General features: G+C 40.4%; 1 protein-coding gene across 1 annotated transcript in view; it reads left to right on the top strand.

The window, feature by feature from the left end:
- The first annotated feature begins 214 nt into the window (after positions 1-214).
- The window catches only part of LOC135633696 (uncharacterized), a 33229-nt gene continuing 15615 nt past the window's right edge, over positions 215-17828 (top strand). Inside the window, exons 1-14 of the mRNA XM_065143496.1 lie at positions 215-382; positions 494-671; positions 754-860; positions 4037-4153; positions 4267-4413; positions 4503-5200; positions 9961-10082; positions 10169-10260; positions 10765-10987; positions 11068-11131; positions 11736-11884; positions 12296-12366; positions 12456-12629; positions 12814-12885. Coding sequence (XP_064999568.1) covers positions 293-382; positions 494-671; positions 754-860; positions 4037-4153; positions 4267-4413; positions 4503-5200; positions 9961-10082; positions 10169-10260; positions 10765-10987; positions 11068-11131; positions 11736-11884; positions 12296-12366; positions 12456-12629; positions 12814-12885 — 2304 coding nt within the window. The 5' untranslated portion in view covers positions 215-292. The remainder of the gene's footprint in view (positions 383-493; positions 672-753; positions 861-4036; positions 4154-4266; positions 4414-4502; positions 5201-9960; positions 10083-10168; positions 10261-10764; positions 10988-11067; positions 11132-11735; positions 11885-12295; positions 12367-12455; positions 12630-12813; positions 12886-17828) is intronic.

Here is a 17828-nt window from a genome sequence, read left to right as displayed (position 1 = left end):
TATTTTCATATTAAAATTCACGAGTTAAAAGTGTACCATAAGACAGACAAAAAAATAATCATCTTCGATATATTATTTTCTTCGATCTCAAGTAATCATTTCAGAAAACAACAAGGGAAAATTTTTTACTTGGAAGGGGATAAGTGAAACCCTACAATTCATATTTCTTTATGCAATAATTACAAGAACACAAACTGCTATTTGGGCCGACCCAACCTTTCTTTTCCCCTTCTCCCCCTCCTCTCTCTCTCTCTCTCTCTCTCACGACTCTCGACTCTCGAAAGAGGAAGCCATGGTCGAGACTAGGCGGAGCTCGGCCTCCTCGAAGCGCCTCCTGTCTTCCTCCTCCTCTGCGTGTCAACCGGCCTCGAAGCGGCCTAAGGTGCGATCTTTCTCCCCTCCACTGCTTTATGTTTTGGATCTTGGTTCGCATCTTTTCTTCTGATGCGTGGTTTTGACACGACTTCTGGTGGAAATCCATGGTTACCTTCAGGAGGAGCCCACCTCGTCGTCAAAGGGGCAGCGGCCTGTCCCCAAGGAGGAAGAGACGCCGGCAGCCGACGATCAGCCAGCCGCCAACCTCCCTGCGGAGGCCGGTGATGCCGATGTGCAGGATGAGAAGCCCGTTGATGCGCCTGGGCAGGGCTCCCCGGTCCAATTGCCTGCTCAAAGTCTGATCTTGATCTTGCATTCATCTCTTTTCCTTTTTTTTTTTTAATTGTTTTCCCCCTTTTCTTTTTGTTTCTATTGAAGAGCGAGCGGTTAAGGTGGAGAGGAGAAAATTGGAAGTCCCAGCGAAGCGAGTCGTGAAAGCCAAGCAGAAGACCGCATGGGCGAAGCTTATATCACAACACTCTCAGGTTGGATTTACTGTCTTCAAGTCTTTATGTTTTGGATAGATTTCATCATCTATTTATTTATTTATTTTTTCTATCACGTCATCGGAACAAACCTATAACTTGCTGTTAGCTCTGGTTTGATCTTCTCTCCCTCTTCTTACAAGCTTGAGAGGTATATCCAGTAAGAAACATGACATGATGCTGATAGTATGCTTCATCTGATATCTGAAAGGTAATGACATGCATTGGAATATAATCGTTAAAAAGGTTAGTCCTTCATATGAACGCTGCTTCATGTTGCGGCTTACGGTTTCATGGCACGAACGTGGATGTGGGGGAGCATCATGAGGGTGAGAGGGGCACAGGGCTGTGATGGTGCACTTTTGGATGTGTGCTGCCTTTTGATTCCGTGCCTCTTGTTGTGATTTAAGTTATGGTACGAAGCATTTCTCATATGGTCAAGGTCCCTTCTTTCTCTTTGTGGCACTATGGCAAATTCAAAGCAAATAAAAACCTATTTTTCTGACATACTTGCTTGCATTTTATCCTATTTGGTTTTTGAGTGTGGACATATTGCATATGGTGGACATAACCACTAATAAGCATATGATCTAGGCATCTCTGCTCATCCGTCGTGCCACCGTGTGGGCAAAACTAGCCTGTTATGGGCTGGATGGGGCTCCTGAGGAACAAGATTAGGATTTCTTGTAGTGATTGTGAAAAGGATTATGCGTTAAATAGAGACCAAAGGATCAAGTTGAATAGTATGAACTTTGGCTTTATTTCTTTCTCATAGGTTCTATCCATGCCTTGGTCATGGACATGTATCTGTCTTGTCTGATTTTGAATTAAGCATTTGAAATCTGAGTCACCGTTGGCACATCAGTGCTATCTTGTATTGCTATCTTCTTTGTGGATAGATTGCCAATCACGATGAGTAGTATCTGGAGGGTTAAGAAGATCTAAATAGAAACTAATAGATGCAGTGGAAAGATATCTGATTGCTCAGAGCTTAACGAAGGGCATTGCCGTATACAAAGCTCAATGGTGGGTGAAGATCTATGCAGCTAAACCCAAATAGTTGGACATTATGGCTTGTTGTTGTTGTACATGTTATACCTTACCGATTTTGGTGATTCGGAGGTCCTTTATTCTCTCTAAAAAATGTTCCATGTTATCAAATGTAAATAGTCAGGGGGGTAGGCTCTTTTAATTGGTTGTATCAAGTAAAGTCTCATTTTGTTTATAACAGTTTTAGGAATCTATCTATCTAGTTAATGGTGTTTGGGACTCATATTATCTCGTTTAACAATTCGAAGACCATTCTTTTATTTAATTGGAGTGGAAACTCATCTTTTCTTGTTTGCTGATTAAAACAAAAGGATTTAAAAATGAGAAAGTTTATTTTTCCAGATAGTGACTTGATGATGGTTTTCCTAGCTTAGGGTCATGGAGATGGATCCTGTTAATAAAATAGAATGACCTATTTGGTTCTTGAGCTAGTTGAATAAACAACCTATTGTAATGCCCTTGGAAGGTGAGGATTGATTTAAAAACCTTGGCAGAGATCTAGAGGCTAAACCTAGTGCCTGATTTTGGGTCAACAGAGGTACCACTTGTTGCTTGTCAAGTGGAGTAGGAAACATTTGTTTCGCCTTTGTTTAAATGGTTGAACCCAGATCTGATTTATATGTTGAAGGAGCTAAACATAGACCTAGTTCTGAGTTTTTTAAGGACTTTCTTATAGAAGTTCAGATTCCTTTTCGGGCTTAGCCTCTTACTCTTGGTCTATTTTGCCTGTAAATCCTTTGTACGTAAAAATCTCTCTATCTATTTGCATTTACTAATGGCTAAACTTAGAGCATTTTGTGTTGTGTTTTGGAGGTTTTTTCCTAGGGTGTGTTTGTGCCTATAAGTTCTAGGATATTTTTCCACTTTTATTGAATCTATGCTCAAGGGCTGTCAGTTGTAAAAGATTTGCATCTTTTACTTTTATCCTCTATCTTAGCCTTGGTTCTTTTGATTTTCATAATCTCACTATTTGGCTTTAATTGGATATTTGCGTTCGTAGTCTTTAAGAATTTTTAATAAGCCTAGGGCATATTGTTCCATGGAGTTTAATTTCTTATTAAGTTTGAGATATTTGTTCCCGTAAAGCTTAGATGAAAAGAAGTATCTTTTGTCCAGATGCTTTGGGTTGTAATACACTGGTTTGAGGATAATTTTACCTCATGTGCTGATGTTAGAAGTGGCTTTTGTGCTTGCTTGCACTTGTACTAGCACTATGGTATCGTGCCGGCCCTTGACTTATTGTCATGGAGGCCAAAAGGAACTTCTGTTTTTTGGCTCTGCTTTATCTAAGGTGTAAAATCTGGGTCCAATACCAGTTTCAACACCTTGTCAAACTAGTATGACATTGGTGTATAGGATGGTATAATAATTTATAATACCCTGTATCACTGAAAATAATAAAAATGCGAACCCATTAGTTTTGAGCTATATGTTCTACTATTGGTCCTTGGTCAGATTGGTAAATGCTGGTCAGTATGTACCGGTTTGACTTGTATTTGAAGCCTTTATTTGAATATTTGATAAATACTAGATTAACATAATGAAACATGTTATTTGATTGTTTTTAAGTATACAATGTTCTCATTTTGTCATTCTTTTATAAATCGCATTTGTAGATCTTCCTATTGATAGATCTGACTTGTACCTTAATTTTTATTCGTCACATACTTGATTCACACACAATATTGTAATTAATGTCAGCCTTACAAGTCAAATACTTATCTTTGTCCATTCAATTTATATTTCTATTTGTTTTAAACAAACAAGGTTAAAAAATTTAGTATCCAACTAATATTCATATCTGAATTTGTATTTGCTGAACACAAATAAATTTGGATATAATTTTATAATATGACATCTGCACTTAATTTATTTTCACCCTTATTCATGACCCATATATAATGTTGCATGAATATTAGAGGTGAGTATACTTGAACAGCTTCCGGGCATTGTACAGCATCTAGTTTGTGTGAGTGTTTAGATGCATTATTAAACAATCAATGAAAGACTGAGGGTGGTGGAACTTTCTCTCTTTTCTTCTGTTAGGTTTAGTTTGCTTGCCTTCTTGCTTGACACATATGGTCATTCTAGACTGTTATCTAACTCTGTTGATTTGCTCTGTCCAGAACCCTCATATTTTTCTCTCTGGTTCTCGATTCTCTGTTGGCCAAAGCCCAAGCTGTAATTTGTGCATGAAGGATCCATCTGTCAGCAAAACTCTTTGTAGACTGAGACATACCCAGGTATGATCTTAGCAAATGTATTATTGAATTGATAAATTGATTATTTGAATGGAAATGTTCATTGGAAATGACTTATGCATGAAGTGTCACTTTTATTATTACTATCACATCAGCGTGGAGGTGCATCAGGTGCATTGCTTGAAGTTGTAGGAAGAAAAGGATTTGTACAAGTAAATGGCAAGACCTTTGAGAGAAATTCAAATATTGTTATCACTGCTGGGGACGAGGTGATATTTAGTCCATCTGGGAAACATGCTTATGTATCCTTTTATAACTCTTGCAAATTGCAAATTGCAAATTCTTCATTTTTCTAAATTCTCTTGGAAGGCAATTCCTTATCTGTTGGCAGATATATCAGCAACTGAAGAATGAAAAATCAGCTACAGCAATGTTGCAGTCTTCACTTGACATTTCAGAATTAAAGGGTTTTTCTGCCAAAGAGATTCAAATTGAGACCAGATCTGGAGATTCTTCAGCTGTTGCTGGAGCATCAATATTGGCATCCCTATCTAATAATATGAAGGATCTGTCTGCTATTCCACCAGCATCTAATGCTGAGAATGCTCAGGAAGGCCTAGAAAAGCCTGTTTTGGCTTCTGTTTGTGATGCATCAGAAGACTGCGATCCAGACCTTGAGAAGGGTTCTGATATATTGAAGGAAACTTTTGAAAATGATGGGGGAGCTGTGGTTCCAAGCGATAATACTGATGCTGTCACATCTTCTGATCTTGGTGCAAATGAGACCATTCAACATGATAATATTGGTCCCCATGTTCATCTTGATGATGACATCGGAAAAAATTCTAGTATTAATTATGAAATAAGGTCAGGTATGAGAACATTTGCAGGATCACCTTCTTCTGAGATGGATTTGACTGGCAATGTATTTAAAGTGATTGAGGATCAAAGGGAACTCCTCAAGGATGTAGACTTACCAGCTTCCTTGCCCACTACCAGATGCCAAGCCTTTAAAGATGGCTTGAAACATGGAATACTTGATTCAGGCGATATCCAAGTTTCATTTGAAAGGTTTCCATACTATTTAAGGTGAGAAATTTTTGTGAAATTGCTCATCTTTTATATTCTTTTGACCAGCTATCAAGCTGCACATGTTCTGCTACTGATTACCAGAGGCAGATATTTAGTGTTGCACCTTTTTTATATTCCATGGCTATCCTAATTATGGTCACCTTCGTATCTCTTTTTCCTATTTTAGCTTTAGATCTGTCTAGTATATTTTCTTTACAAAGGTGTTTCCTATCATTGTGCCTATTTGGGGGGGGGGGGGGGGGAGGTGGGGTGTGTGGGGGTGTGGTGGGTAGTGGGTAGGAGGGATATTTTGTTATAGCAATATCATTGCAAAGCATATTGGTAACTTTGGTATTTTGTTATAATATTATTTTATTAAGGAAAAATGTGGTGAAAAGCTTGAAATGAAGAAAAATATATTATAAATGACTTCTATTGATAATGATAAGGATCGGCTAAAAGAAATATGGAAATGATATGGTGGAAATTTGGAGAAGAGTGGAGAATCTAGTAAGTAGGTTGACAGGATTGAAACATGTGCAAGCAATAAACTAGGCAATTAGTGATATTCAAATAAGATTTTCTTTTTCATGCTTTTGCCTGATGTTATTGGTATATTAGTGAATTTGGAACATGAATAAACTTTTGAAGAAACTTATAGTTCAAAGCCAGGTCCGAAATTTCATGTATTAATACTATGCAAGTCAAGGCTTGGACCAACATTATACCAGTTTGTACCTATGTACTGAGTGTTGATACACTTGTTCGTATTGAGTTTTGCGAAAAGATTGAAAAGAATATGAAAAAACATTAAAAAAATGCCCAGTACAAGACCTATACCATCTTGAATTGGGTGGTATATGCCCTCTATTGCATATATCATCCGGTTTACCCTAGTCCGCTTGCCATTAGGCTATTGGACTGGTAAATACCACCCATACAATACTGGATGATATTGCAAACTTTGGTTTAAAGACCTTAGGATCGGCGACATATTGAATTCCTTGCAAGTTAGCCTAAAAGCATACTTGGTAGTTAGAAAATACTAGAACTGAAACTTTTGATTTAAATTGGTTATTGAACCTGAAGGGATTATTTGGTTACATCTTAAGCTTCCATATCTAAGAGCAACATTAAGATTCTGATGGATATGTAAGGATCTCTAAAGGTGTTGAATTTTAGCTTATTGATAAGGCCATTTAGTCCCACATTGGTTGAGGAGTATGGGAACCAAGTGCTCATAAGTTCGCCAGGTCTCCCTTACCCTCAGAGGTGCCTTTTAGAGCTCATATGTTCCGAAAGGACAAAACCGTGCGGATACGCCCATCGTCCAAAGCAGACAATTCCTTGCGAGCCTACGGGCCGCACCAATGGCCGACCGACCAAATGGTCCCTTATCAGATTGGCGCTAGAAGGAGGGCCCGAGGCTTGCACCTCGGCCGAGCAAACTCGCTCCCGAGCCGTGCACCTTGGCTATGAGCCCTTGGCTCCCCTACGGGAGGGAGCACTGATAAGGCCATTTAGTCCCACATTGGTTGAGGAGTATGAGAACCAAGGGCTCATAAGTCCGCCAGGTCTCCCTTACCCTCAGTGGCGCCTTTTAGAGCTCACATGTTCCGAAAGGACAAAACCGTGCGGATACGCCCATCGCCCAAAGCAGACAATTCCTCGCGAGCCTACGGGCCGCACCAATGGCCGACCGACCAAATGGTCCCTTATCAGATTGGCGCTAGAAGGAGGGCCCGAGGCTTGCACCTCGGCCGAGCAAACTCGCTCCCGAGCCGTGCACCTTGGCTATGAGCCCTTGGCTCCCCTACGGGAGGGAGCACTGATAAGGCCATTTAGTCCCACATTGGTTGAGGAGTATGAGAACCAAGGGCTCATAAGTCCGCCAGGTCTCCCTTACCCTCAGTGGCGCCTTTTAGAGCTCACATGTTCCGAAAGGATAAAACCGTGCGGATACGTCCATCGCCCAAAGCAGACAATTCCTCGCTAGCCTACGGGCTGCACCAATGGCCGACCGACCAAATGGTCCCTTATCACTTGTGCTGTAGTCATACTCATCTGAAAGGCACAAACAAAGTTAAATATTATAACTAGAAGTACTCTAAGTAGATCAGATTACAAGGCTTTAAATCTTGATTGGACGGGTATGGTTTTGGTACTGAGAGATGTATTGACTCTTGGTACGAAATACATATGTATACCACTTTGATCAAAGAAAAGGAGGGAGCACAGATGGGAGGATAAGGAGAACAATGAGAAGAGGAGGAAGGACGGAGGGGAGGATTTTGTGTCGATGGGAGGATATAGTGACAAACTCCAAGTACCAAGATAAGGTAAAAGGGTAGTGATTAAGGAACTTCGTAAGATCAATGTCGAAGGGCTTCTCATCAAGATAATCGAAAGTGGGGGGGATTTTGTGTTGATGTAGTGGTGCTCGACCAAGGAACTAAGTAGGTAACATGCAATGTTGTACCCTTTCTGCTCAGAGGAATAGGCGATGAAATCAATGAAGTTGGTACAATGCCAGGGACGACCAAAACCAATAATACTTACTCCAGCCGAGGTGAAATTTTACTCCAATCGAGGTGAAATTGCTCTTTTTGAGTAATACTTTCTGCATTCCCAAGGTTCAATGGCAATGAGAAGGCGAATTGCAGTAGATAACTCAGCACAAGGAGTGCAACATTTCGAGTGCTTCAAAAGTATGAACAAAGAGCAGGTAAAGACTAGTACATAGCTTGATGCATGAATAACAACCATCGAGGAGGCCGACGAAGTTAGATAACATATACCTTCTTAACTTTTGAGAGAATAGCCAAAACCAAGTATTATAATTCTCGTAATTATCTAGTAAAGGAGCTCTGCACACTTTCAAAGGCCCTTCAAAGAGATAGTGACAACCAAAAGTTGTTTGTCATCACCAATGGTGATTGGTACTACCAAAGGTAGCTTGTCCCTCGAAAGCGACGGAGATACAGACGTGCTTGGAGGCGATGACAAAGCAGAATAGGAATCAATGACAAATTTTACAACGGAAAGGCCTCAAAACTTCAAATTCTATGACGTGATGCTCATTAAAGCTTCAATAAGTATCCATCCAGTTCAATCGACGCAAGATGTTTGAGGGAATGACATGCAACAAGTAAGGTATTTTCCTTCATTCGAAGGATCAGTAAGTTACAACGAGGATTAGTACAACTTGATTGGCCTTATACCAGAGTCAGAGTCACTAGCGAGTTAAAGTAGTGTTAACAGATCAAAGCTCGACTTCTCAGTAGCATTATTGAGAGAGTAGTTAGGGGTCACGAGGTGCATTGCAATTAAAGCAAAGGGTTGAAGATTGAACAAAGGCGAGAAGATACAATGTTTGCTAAGGCTTCAACAAAGACATTGAAGGAATAAGTGGGAAGGATGTCACAGTTCGTAGGGAAGGTGTTCGATATAATGCCCATGCTTTTTTGTTTTGTTAATACCTTCGGCAGAATGTAGGGGTTTGTAGTAGACTTGGTAGCCCCATTTTGGTTGGGTTTTATGGTTGTTTCTACTTTGGATGCAAAACTGCCAAAAAACGGTGCCTCCATTCGAATTTCTAAGAGCGGAGGTGGGTCTCAAAACATTAACCATCTCACACCCCTAGAATGCCCTGGGTGGCACATGACTTGATGGGGCTTTGGGGTAGCATCTTGGGTTGGTCCGTCATATGGTTACTGTAATAATGTCATATGGACATTTGTTCATAGAGACTTCTGTGCACGACAGATTGTCTTGGACCTTTGTTGCGTGACCGCTTAGAGCTTGCAAAGTCCTTTCTATTTTGCATTACCTATTAAGTGTTTGTTGAAATCTTTATTTGTGGGATCCCGAGTTAACGCTTCCACTGACCCGATCCTTAGGGGCCTTGTGTTACGAGGAAGTTAACGCTTTCCAGATGGACATGCAAGGGTGCCACATAACTTAGGTAAAACCAACTAAGCCTGTGACAGTTTGGTAGCGAGTAGACCCAATAAAGTGTCACACATGGTTCAAAGTCTCGGATACTAGGCACATAGTGGTCCTTGATTGGTCCTGTTTATACTGGCATACCAATGCAATTATCCATGATAGGAGATATTTGCAACTTGAAAGGGCTTCATCTTAATTGTATGATTGGATAGTGTTCACTCATTACATGTTCTTTTTCCTCTGGTTGGATTTGTAGCTGAGCCTGATCCTCATTTTTTTGTTGTGCCTTTTCAGTTCCCTGATTATCATTGAGTTACCTTCTCTTTGCCACTTTTCTCTAAGATGCTTTTACAAAAAGTAGAAAGCAAAAGCTGCACTTTTCCTGATTCAACTTTGAGATCTCTTACACTTTTGGATGGCTCTTTGGACACGTGATCTCATACTAACCAAGAATGCCATTTTTCAAGTCATATGTACTTGTTTGTCTGGTTGCATTAGAATGTCTCTTCTACTTCATGAAGCTTAAAATCCATAAACACAAACTCTTGTGGTTCTGCATTGACATACGAATTTAAGGTTTTATGTGTTGAGGTCTCCAGGTGTTACTAAATTATTTTTCTTTAACTGTTTGCTAATGTGAATGACCTGATGTCTTTGCCAGTCAAAGATTGCTCTTTGGTTGTTTCCTACTTTTACGTGGAGATAATAATTGACACCTAGATAAATGATTAAGCACATATAAGCAGAAAAACTTAGTTGAATGTCTCAATTTGCTTGTTTGCAAGATCTTCTGATCTAATTTTCTTTAATTTTCATTTCTCTGCATCCAGTGAGAACACAAAAAATGTTCTTATATCTTGTGCATTTATTCACCTGGAGTGTAAGGAGTTCATAAAGTATACTATGGATATTTCATCTGTAAACCATCGGATTCTATTGTCTGGTCCAACAGGTATTGTTCAAGTTTTCAATTTTTGTGAATAATGATCTGGTTCTGCACTCTTTTGTCTAACAAGTTTCTTTTATCTGATCCTTTAGGATCTGAAATCTATCAAGAAACTTTGGTAAAGGCCCTTGCCAAACATTTTGGTGTTAGATTACTCATAATAGATACTCTCCTGCTACCCACTGTAAGTTTTCCTTGTATATATATATATATATATATATATATATATTGCAGCATACCACACATTTATATTAAATTGCATATAGTTTAAATGGAAAACATTGAACTGCCTTGGCATCTCAATCTTCTGTAAGTGACATTCGGAATCTAGCTTCCACAGTAAATGTCACAAGCTTTGGTTTCATGCCTAGGCAAAGCAATGTTTTTGCACACAAACTTGCTAACTATAGTAGATTAGCTCAAAGAACAACTACATGGGGAGCTGATGCTTCCTCTCTGTTGTATACAGGTTTTTTTGACACTCCCTTGATGGGTGATTAACGAAGATTTATCTCTTATTAAAAAGAAAAACATTGAACTGCCGATTTTTTTGTGTTCATCTTCTTACAATCCCATAATTTCTCTACAACTTTAGTGGGGCATATGGAAGTCCTATTTTATCTCAAGAGGACGATTAGATGAATTTGTTACTAATGAGTCCTGGAAACTTGAATACAATCGATTGCAGGGGTCATCTTTAAAGGATGCAGAATTACTAAAAGAAAGTGTGAGGATGGAGAAATCAGCCATCTTTTCTAAGCATCGTGCTGCAGTGATTGATACTCTACAACTGAGAAAGCCAGCTTCTAGTGTGGAGGCTGATATTGTGGGAACATCTACTTTGAATTCCCAGTCTCTTCCAAAGCAAGAGACATCAACAGCATCATCAAAGACCTACACATTTAAAGAAGGTTAGCCATATTCTATGTTCAATTTTTGTATTTTCATCTTGTTGATTTAAGAAATGAACGGTGATCCTGCTTTTAAACAGGAGATAGGGTAAGATATGTGGGCTCAATTCCTTCATCAGGCTTTCCTCTTCAGGCTCCTCAAAGGTATAACCTTGTTATGAGTTGATTGTTTTTCTATTTGTTTTCATTATTATTCATCTGATGTGTCCTTTTGTGTTCCCCATAGAACTTAATTTATCTAAGAATCCAACAAGGATTCTCCCTTGATGAAGTGTTAATGTGTGATGCTAACTCACTGTCATAGGAGGCAATTACCACAACTGAGATTGTTTTAGTGCTTCCTTTAGATATTTATGTACTTTTAAGAGCTTAGCTAATAGGAAAATTCTTTATTGGTGACAATCTTCCATAATCTAAGCATGCATTTTGTGAAATTGAGCTCCATATTGTTCACTAAAATGACCTACTTAGGACCTATTTAATCCAAAAATGCAATTTACACCAATAATGAATATCATAACTTAGTACTTCCCAAATAAGCCAAATGTGAAAAAAAATCAAAATTGTGGCCCAAAATTTTAATGTGCTTGATACTGATGCATAATGTATGATGACATACTAGAAGCATTTTGTTAAAAGCAAGTATTTTCTTCATGTATGCTTGGTCGTGGTTTATTATTGTTGTGTTATTTAGAAATATCCTTGTGTTTTGTCATGCCAAGTTCAATGACTATTCTGTGATATGCAGGGGTCCAAATTATGGGTATCGTGGGAAAGTAGTTCTTGCTTTTGAAGAAAATGGTTCCTCTAAAATTGGAGTTAGATTCGACAAACAAATTCCAGAGGGTAATGATCTTGGAGGCCTATGCGAGGAAGATCATGGATTCTTCTGCACCGGTGATTGTCAACTGGCATTGTTCTCACTTTTTTTTTTTATTGCTATCATGCTACTTCTCTTCAAAGTTCACAATTTCATGTACTGGTACTGTACTGGTCAGGGCTCGAATTGGTACTGTACCAGTCTACCAAGTATCAGATGCCGGTATGTACCGAGTTTAGGAAAAAATCTAAGAAAACTAAAAAACAAAAAAAAATGACTGCTCAAATATATATGCCCAGTACAGGGTCTGCACTGGGCGTATCAGGCAGTACAAGCCTTGTATCAGTCTCACTGTACGACTGTTATAACCTTGGTCTGTGTATACGTAAGCTGTCGGACTGGTAAATACCAGCTCGTACCATACCGTATCGAATGGTAACTGCAAACCATGCTTTACTTTATTGCCTTATCTCTCACATTCTATGCAGCTGATTTACTTCGCCCGGACTTCTCTGGAGGTGAAGATGTTGGAAGGCTTGCAGTCAATGAGTTGCTAGAGGTGACACGTTGTTCTTATTGGTTGTGTTAAACTGTTAATATACAATTATATATTTGTATCTGAAATCTTTTGACTGTTTCCTTTTTTAGGTTGTACTAGAAGAAAGAAAAAGTGGCCCTTTGATTGTGTTGCTTAAAGATATTGAGAAATCTATGTCTGGAAGTACTGATTCATATGCAACTTTGAAGAACAAGCTTGAATTTATGCCACAAGGTGTTCTTATAATCGGTTTACATTCCCAGGTTGATAACCGCAAAGAGAAGGTAGTACTTTCCTTTTTTAATATGTATTGCTTTCTGAATGTTCACCTTGGATCGGGAATTCCTTTTCCTTCATGCTTAATAAGTAGAAAAGGCTGGAAGTAGAATCCTTTAGCTGACTGCAAATTTGTCATATTTTGTCTTGTTGTTGTTGTTATCATTGTGTAACACATAATACATTTTGCAGTCACACCCTGGAGGGCTTCTTTTTACAAAATTTGGAAGCAACCAGACAGCCCTGCTTGATTTGGCTTTCCCGGTACCCTAATCACATTCCTTTCAATTGTATAAATTTATTGGCATCAGTCATGTTTATGAGCTTGTGATTATTTTTTAATTTCAACATAGCTATGATTTATAGTTAATGCCTAGATGCTATCAGCAAATTACATCTTGGACAAGAAAAACATACTTACATAATGTTTTTGTGATTTGACCAAGAAAAAGATAAGGACCAAGTGCTTCATAGTTTTTGACGGGTCTGGTTTTTGTCCATTGGAGATTGTGTATTGGGCGGTAAGCACACTGCCCGTTTGTCAAATCCAAGTGTTTCACCCCTTTCTCAAATTCAGCACCATCTTTCACCATTTTATCACCAAACACTCAACCTTACTATTCATACCAACATTTTATCCAATCCCGGATCAATCTCAAACAATTGAAGGTTCATTTTCAAGAAATAGACTTACTCTCCCCCCATAAAAGGGAAATTTTGAATCTCAAATTTGAAGTTGCTCACTTACTTTTTGTTGAATGAAGTTGTGTTGTTCATGGATTGCAATTTCGCCTGGTTTGAGCTCGTACCATCAGACTCTAAGCTCGAACCTAGATGCGGACCACCTCCATTTTTGGTGGTCCAGTCCAATCTATTTAAAAAAAAAATTAAAAGTTGTGTTTACTTCTGTTAGGACTGTGTTCATGATAGTGTTTTCCAGTGATTGCAAAAGGCGCTCGGGCGAGGCGAGGCGAGGCCCGAGCGCCTCGCTAATGTCCCAGGCGGCGCGCTTCAAACAGGCGCCGCCTGGGCGCTTTGGGCGAGCGCCTGGGTAAACCAAGGCGACCGAACCAGAATTTTAGGTCTGGTTTGGTCCTGGTTCGGTTGTTAGTTGGTTCAATCGAACCAACTAAACCGATATAACCCCAACCCTAACCCTAACCCAACACTAACCTGCTGCCGCTGCCGCTCTCGATCGCGATCGCGATCTCGTCGCTCGCTGCCGCTGCTCCCGCTGACGCTGCTCGCCGCTGTCGCTGCTCGCGCCTCCCGCGAGCCTTCCCGCTGCTCGCGCCTCCCGCAAGCCCTCTCGCTGCTCGCGCCTCCTGCGAGCCCTCCCGCGAGCCCTCTCGCTGCTCGCGTCTCCTGCGAGCCCTCCCGCGAGCCTTCCCGCTGCTCGCGCCTCCCTCGAGCCCTCCCGCGAGCCTTCCCTCTGCTCGCGACTCTCGCTGCTCGCGCCTCCCGCGAGCCCTCCCAGCTGCCGTGAGCCCTCCCTCTGCTCGCGACTCCCGCGAGCCCTCCCGCTACTCGCGCCTCCCGCTCCCTTTCCTTTTCCCCCTGCCGCTTGCCGCTGCCGACGCTGCTTCCTTTCTCCGTCAATCTCAGACTGCTCAGTATACTCTTAAATCTTAATATTAAGTTTATTTGAATTTTGAAATGATTAATTTTCATTAATAGATTAATAATATATTATTTTGATTTTAATGTTATTAATTTTGTGATTTTGTATCTTAGATTTTTTTTAATTTAATAGCATATTTTTATTTAAAATTTTAAATAATTATATTTATTAATTATATTATATATTTTTATATTTTAGCGCCTCGCTTCGCTTGGGCGAGCGCCTAGCGCCTCGGGCGTTTTTGGACCTTGGCGCCTTTTGGCGCCTAGCGCTTTTTAAATCACTGGTGTTTTCAATAGGGTGCTCGGTTGCCCGCCTAGGCACCCGAGCAACTTGTAACAAGTTCGGGCTAGCGATGAGGTGCCACTCAGAAGCATGCCTCAGCCCAGGTGCTGGGCGACTCAGCTGTGCGCTTGAGTCAAATAATGCATGATGTTGGTTGGGCTTTTGATTGGGTTCAGTCAATTGGACTTAGTTGGCTGAACCAAATTAACTAATCAACAACTTACCCTCTGTGCCCAACCCAGTGAAGAATCTAGTGGAAGAAACCCTGCCTCTTCTCCTTGTGCCGCCATATACAGTGTCTTCCTTTGGCTTACATTGTCGACCATGAGCCTCCTCTGCCTTACGCTGCTGTGTGCAGCATCTTCCTTCGGCTTACATCGTCGATCACGAGCCTCCTCCACCCTATGCCATTGTGTGCAGCATCTTCAGTCGGCTTACATCATCGATCGCAAGCCTCCTCTGCACTACGCCGTCGTGTGAAGCTTCATTTCTCTGTCCTGTGCAGCTTATGTCATTCATCAGCTTTGTTCCGCCGTCGGTTGCCACCTTCCTTTGCCCTAAGCACCATTTGAGTCGCACGAACCCTACCTGAGTCGGAGAACCCAATCTTCCTCCGTCGTGCACTGTCGCCTTCCTCAGTGCCATACTCCACAACCTTTTGCCAGCTGGTTACTTCTCCATCTCCCATCTTTGTTAAATGATCTCCTATTTCCTACCATAGCTTGAGCACTTTGTTTAAGCACTTTGTTTAATGATCTCCTATTTCTTGGACTTTGTTAAAATGTTTGGAACTTATTAATTTAACACTGTTAGGAGTTAGGACATACACATTGATAGGTAGGAACACCTTGCTTCGCTTGCTTGGTATATCAAATTGTAAATAAATTATAGGTATATATTTTTTGCATTTTAATATTCGGTCGCCCCTCGTTTTGCTTGAGTGAGTGCCTAATGCCTCAAGCGCATTTGGAAACATTGGTTCATGAGCCTTCTTTCCTGTATGTGCGGATCCTAAAATCACAAGCCAACCTTTGTTGTACGCTGTCGCCTACCTCCCCATCGCGCACCATGTGCCATCATTTTGGGTATGCTTCCTCCTCTCTTTCCTCCATTGCTTTCTCTTCTCCCTTCCTCTTCCTCTTTCTTCCTTCTTCCTCCTATTCGTCCATTATCTCTTCTTTCTTCCCCTTTATCCACCGCCTCCTTGTCTTCCTTTCTCTTCCTCCTCTCCGTTCCTCTTCCTCCTCTCCTCTCCCCCCATCACCACTTCTTCCTTCCACTTCCTCCTCTTCCTCCGCTGCTTTTTCTTCCTTCACTACCTCCTCTTCTTCCTTTATCTTCCTCCTCCTTCCTCTCCTTTCTCCATCACCTCCTCCTCTTTCCTTCTTCTCCTCCTTCCTCTTCAGTACACACCAGTGTACCGAGTCAGTACACCAGTCCCAGTCCAGCGAAGGACTGGTATAGTACCCCAGTACAAAATTGCAAACCTTGGTATTATTGTAATATATTATTCCTAAAGTATTTTTCATCGATTAGAGCTATATTTTAGTTTTTTTTCTTAAGTTCAGGGATGAATATGTTATGTCATTTCGAAATGAGTGAGACAGTTTTTTACACAATTGATGACAATTTGTTTGCTTTCAAGCCAATATAGTATAGATTCGATGAAGATCCATTCAGATCATGTTAAAAATCCATTCTGATCTAGTCAAAATCTGTTGGGATTCATCCTAGATCCGCATGGATCAAGCTTAGATATTGGTAGATCTAGACCAGATCTATGTTAATCCGACCTTGATTCCTGATATTAAATGAATTTTTTAAATTGTCTCCAATTAAGATTGACGACTTTTGTAAAATATTTACACCAAAGCAGTAGAGTATTGATCTGGTTTGGTAACATTTTAGTTGCGTAAATAACTACCATCATTGGCAATGCATCCACTTTAACTATATTGGTTGGGGTGAAAAAAAAATCGTTATTAGGTCAATGGATTTTTTGATGTGGCCAAATGCATGAAGGGGCCACAGCAAATTAGACGAGCTTTATAGGTAGAGTTGAATGCTATAAAAGCCCCAAGGCTATAGCTAAACCACAATGGAAGAATATGGATAGGCAAACATGTGACCCAGGCATTTATGATGTGTACGAGGATTGAAATGATTCACGTATCCCTGGAGTAACAGTTCAGGTATAAGGATACCATGAGACATTGACCTACAGACTGGTGATGCACAGGATAAGCAAGACTGCACAGGCTAAGCAGGAATCCCAACATGAGGCAGTCTAGTGATTCTCATGTGCTGGACAGGACAACAAGTGCAAGGAAGCCCTGAAAAGGTGGCTTACGATGTTAGTTTATAGTTTATACAGTAGGAGATCAGCTCCTAATATGATTGACTTGGATCATGTGGTTTTCCTACCTTATACTACAAAAGGGACCAAGCATTGATGGTACATTTACTAAAGAGAAAAAGAGAGATAGGAAAAAACAATTGTAAAATAATTCAATATCAATCACATCCATACTAATGTAAGTAAAGGTCCTTACTATAGATTCATGGTCTCCATCATTAGAAAATGACTACTCGTAATTGAGGCTAGAGGTACATCATGGTGTGGAGTCACCTTTGAGCTGGGCTCGAGTAGATTTCAACTACATTTGGATGGGATTGAAAGCACATTACAGATTGAAACTACTAGTGGGCTTTGTCTCACATATTTTTTACTAAGGTCTAATTATGAGATAGGGAGTTTGACCTTGGGCTTTAATGAGGACATTAACTCTTAAATGGGAGTGTAACATTCCCAATTCCGATATGGTCTCACATTTGAAGGGGGAGAATGGATGTGATTGTGTATGGGGCTAGATGGGCCTATTGCTAGTAATTTATACTAGAGTTTTTTTGGGTCACGTGGTTTAAGCTGGCTAGTTTAATGGGTGAGCTTCTATTAGAATGGACCTAGTATTAGGCATGGTGACAGACATTGTAATTTGGTCTCACATTGAAAGTGAAAGAAGAAAGAGTTGGTTTATGGGGCTAGAGGGGTCTACTGTCAGTAATTTCGCTGAAGCATTTTAGACCATGTGGTGTCAAGCTTATCAACAAGGTAATGAGTAAGTTCTCTCATCAGGTTGTGAGATTTGGTGAGGGGTCCTGGTAGGACAGAGCTATCAATGGATGTGGCTGGATGCACATTGCAATATGTAGTTACCACTAGACTAGGCCTTGTATGCTGCTGAGTAGACATGATTTTGAGCTGTGTTAGGTCGTCGGTTTTGAACAGGATATGAAGCCT

This window comes from Musa acuminata, chromosome BXJ3-3 (assembly GCF_036884655.1).
Source record: "Musa acuminata AAA Group cultivar baxijiao chromosome BXJ3-3, Cavendish_Baxijiao_AAA, whole genome shotgun sequence".
Lineage (NCBI taxonomy): Eukaryota > Viridiplantae > Streptophyta > Magnoliopsida > Zingiberales > Musaceae > Musa > Musa acuminata.
This window is presented reverse-complemented; position numbering and strand designations above follow the sequence as displayed.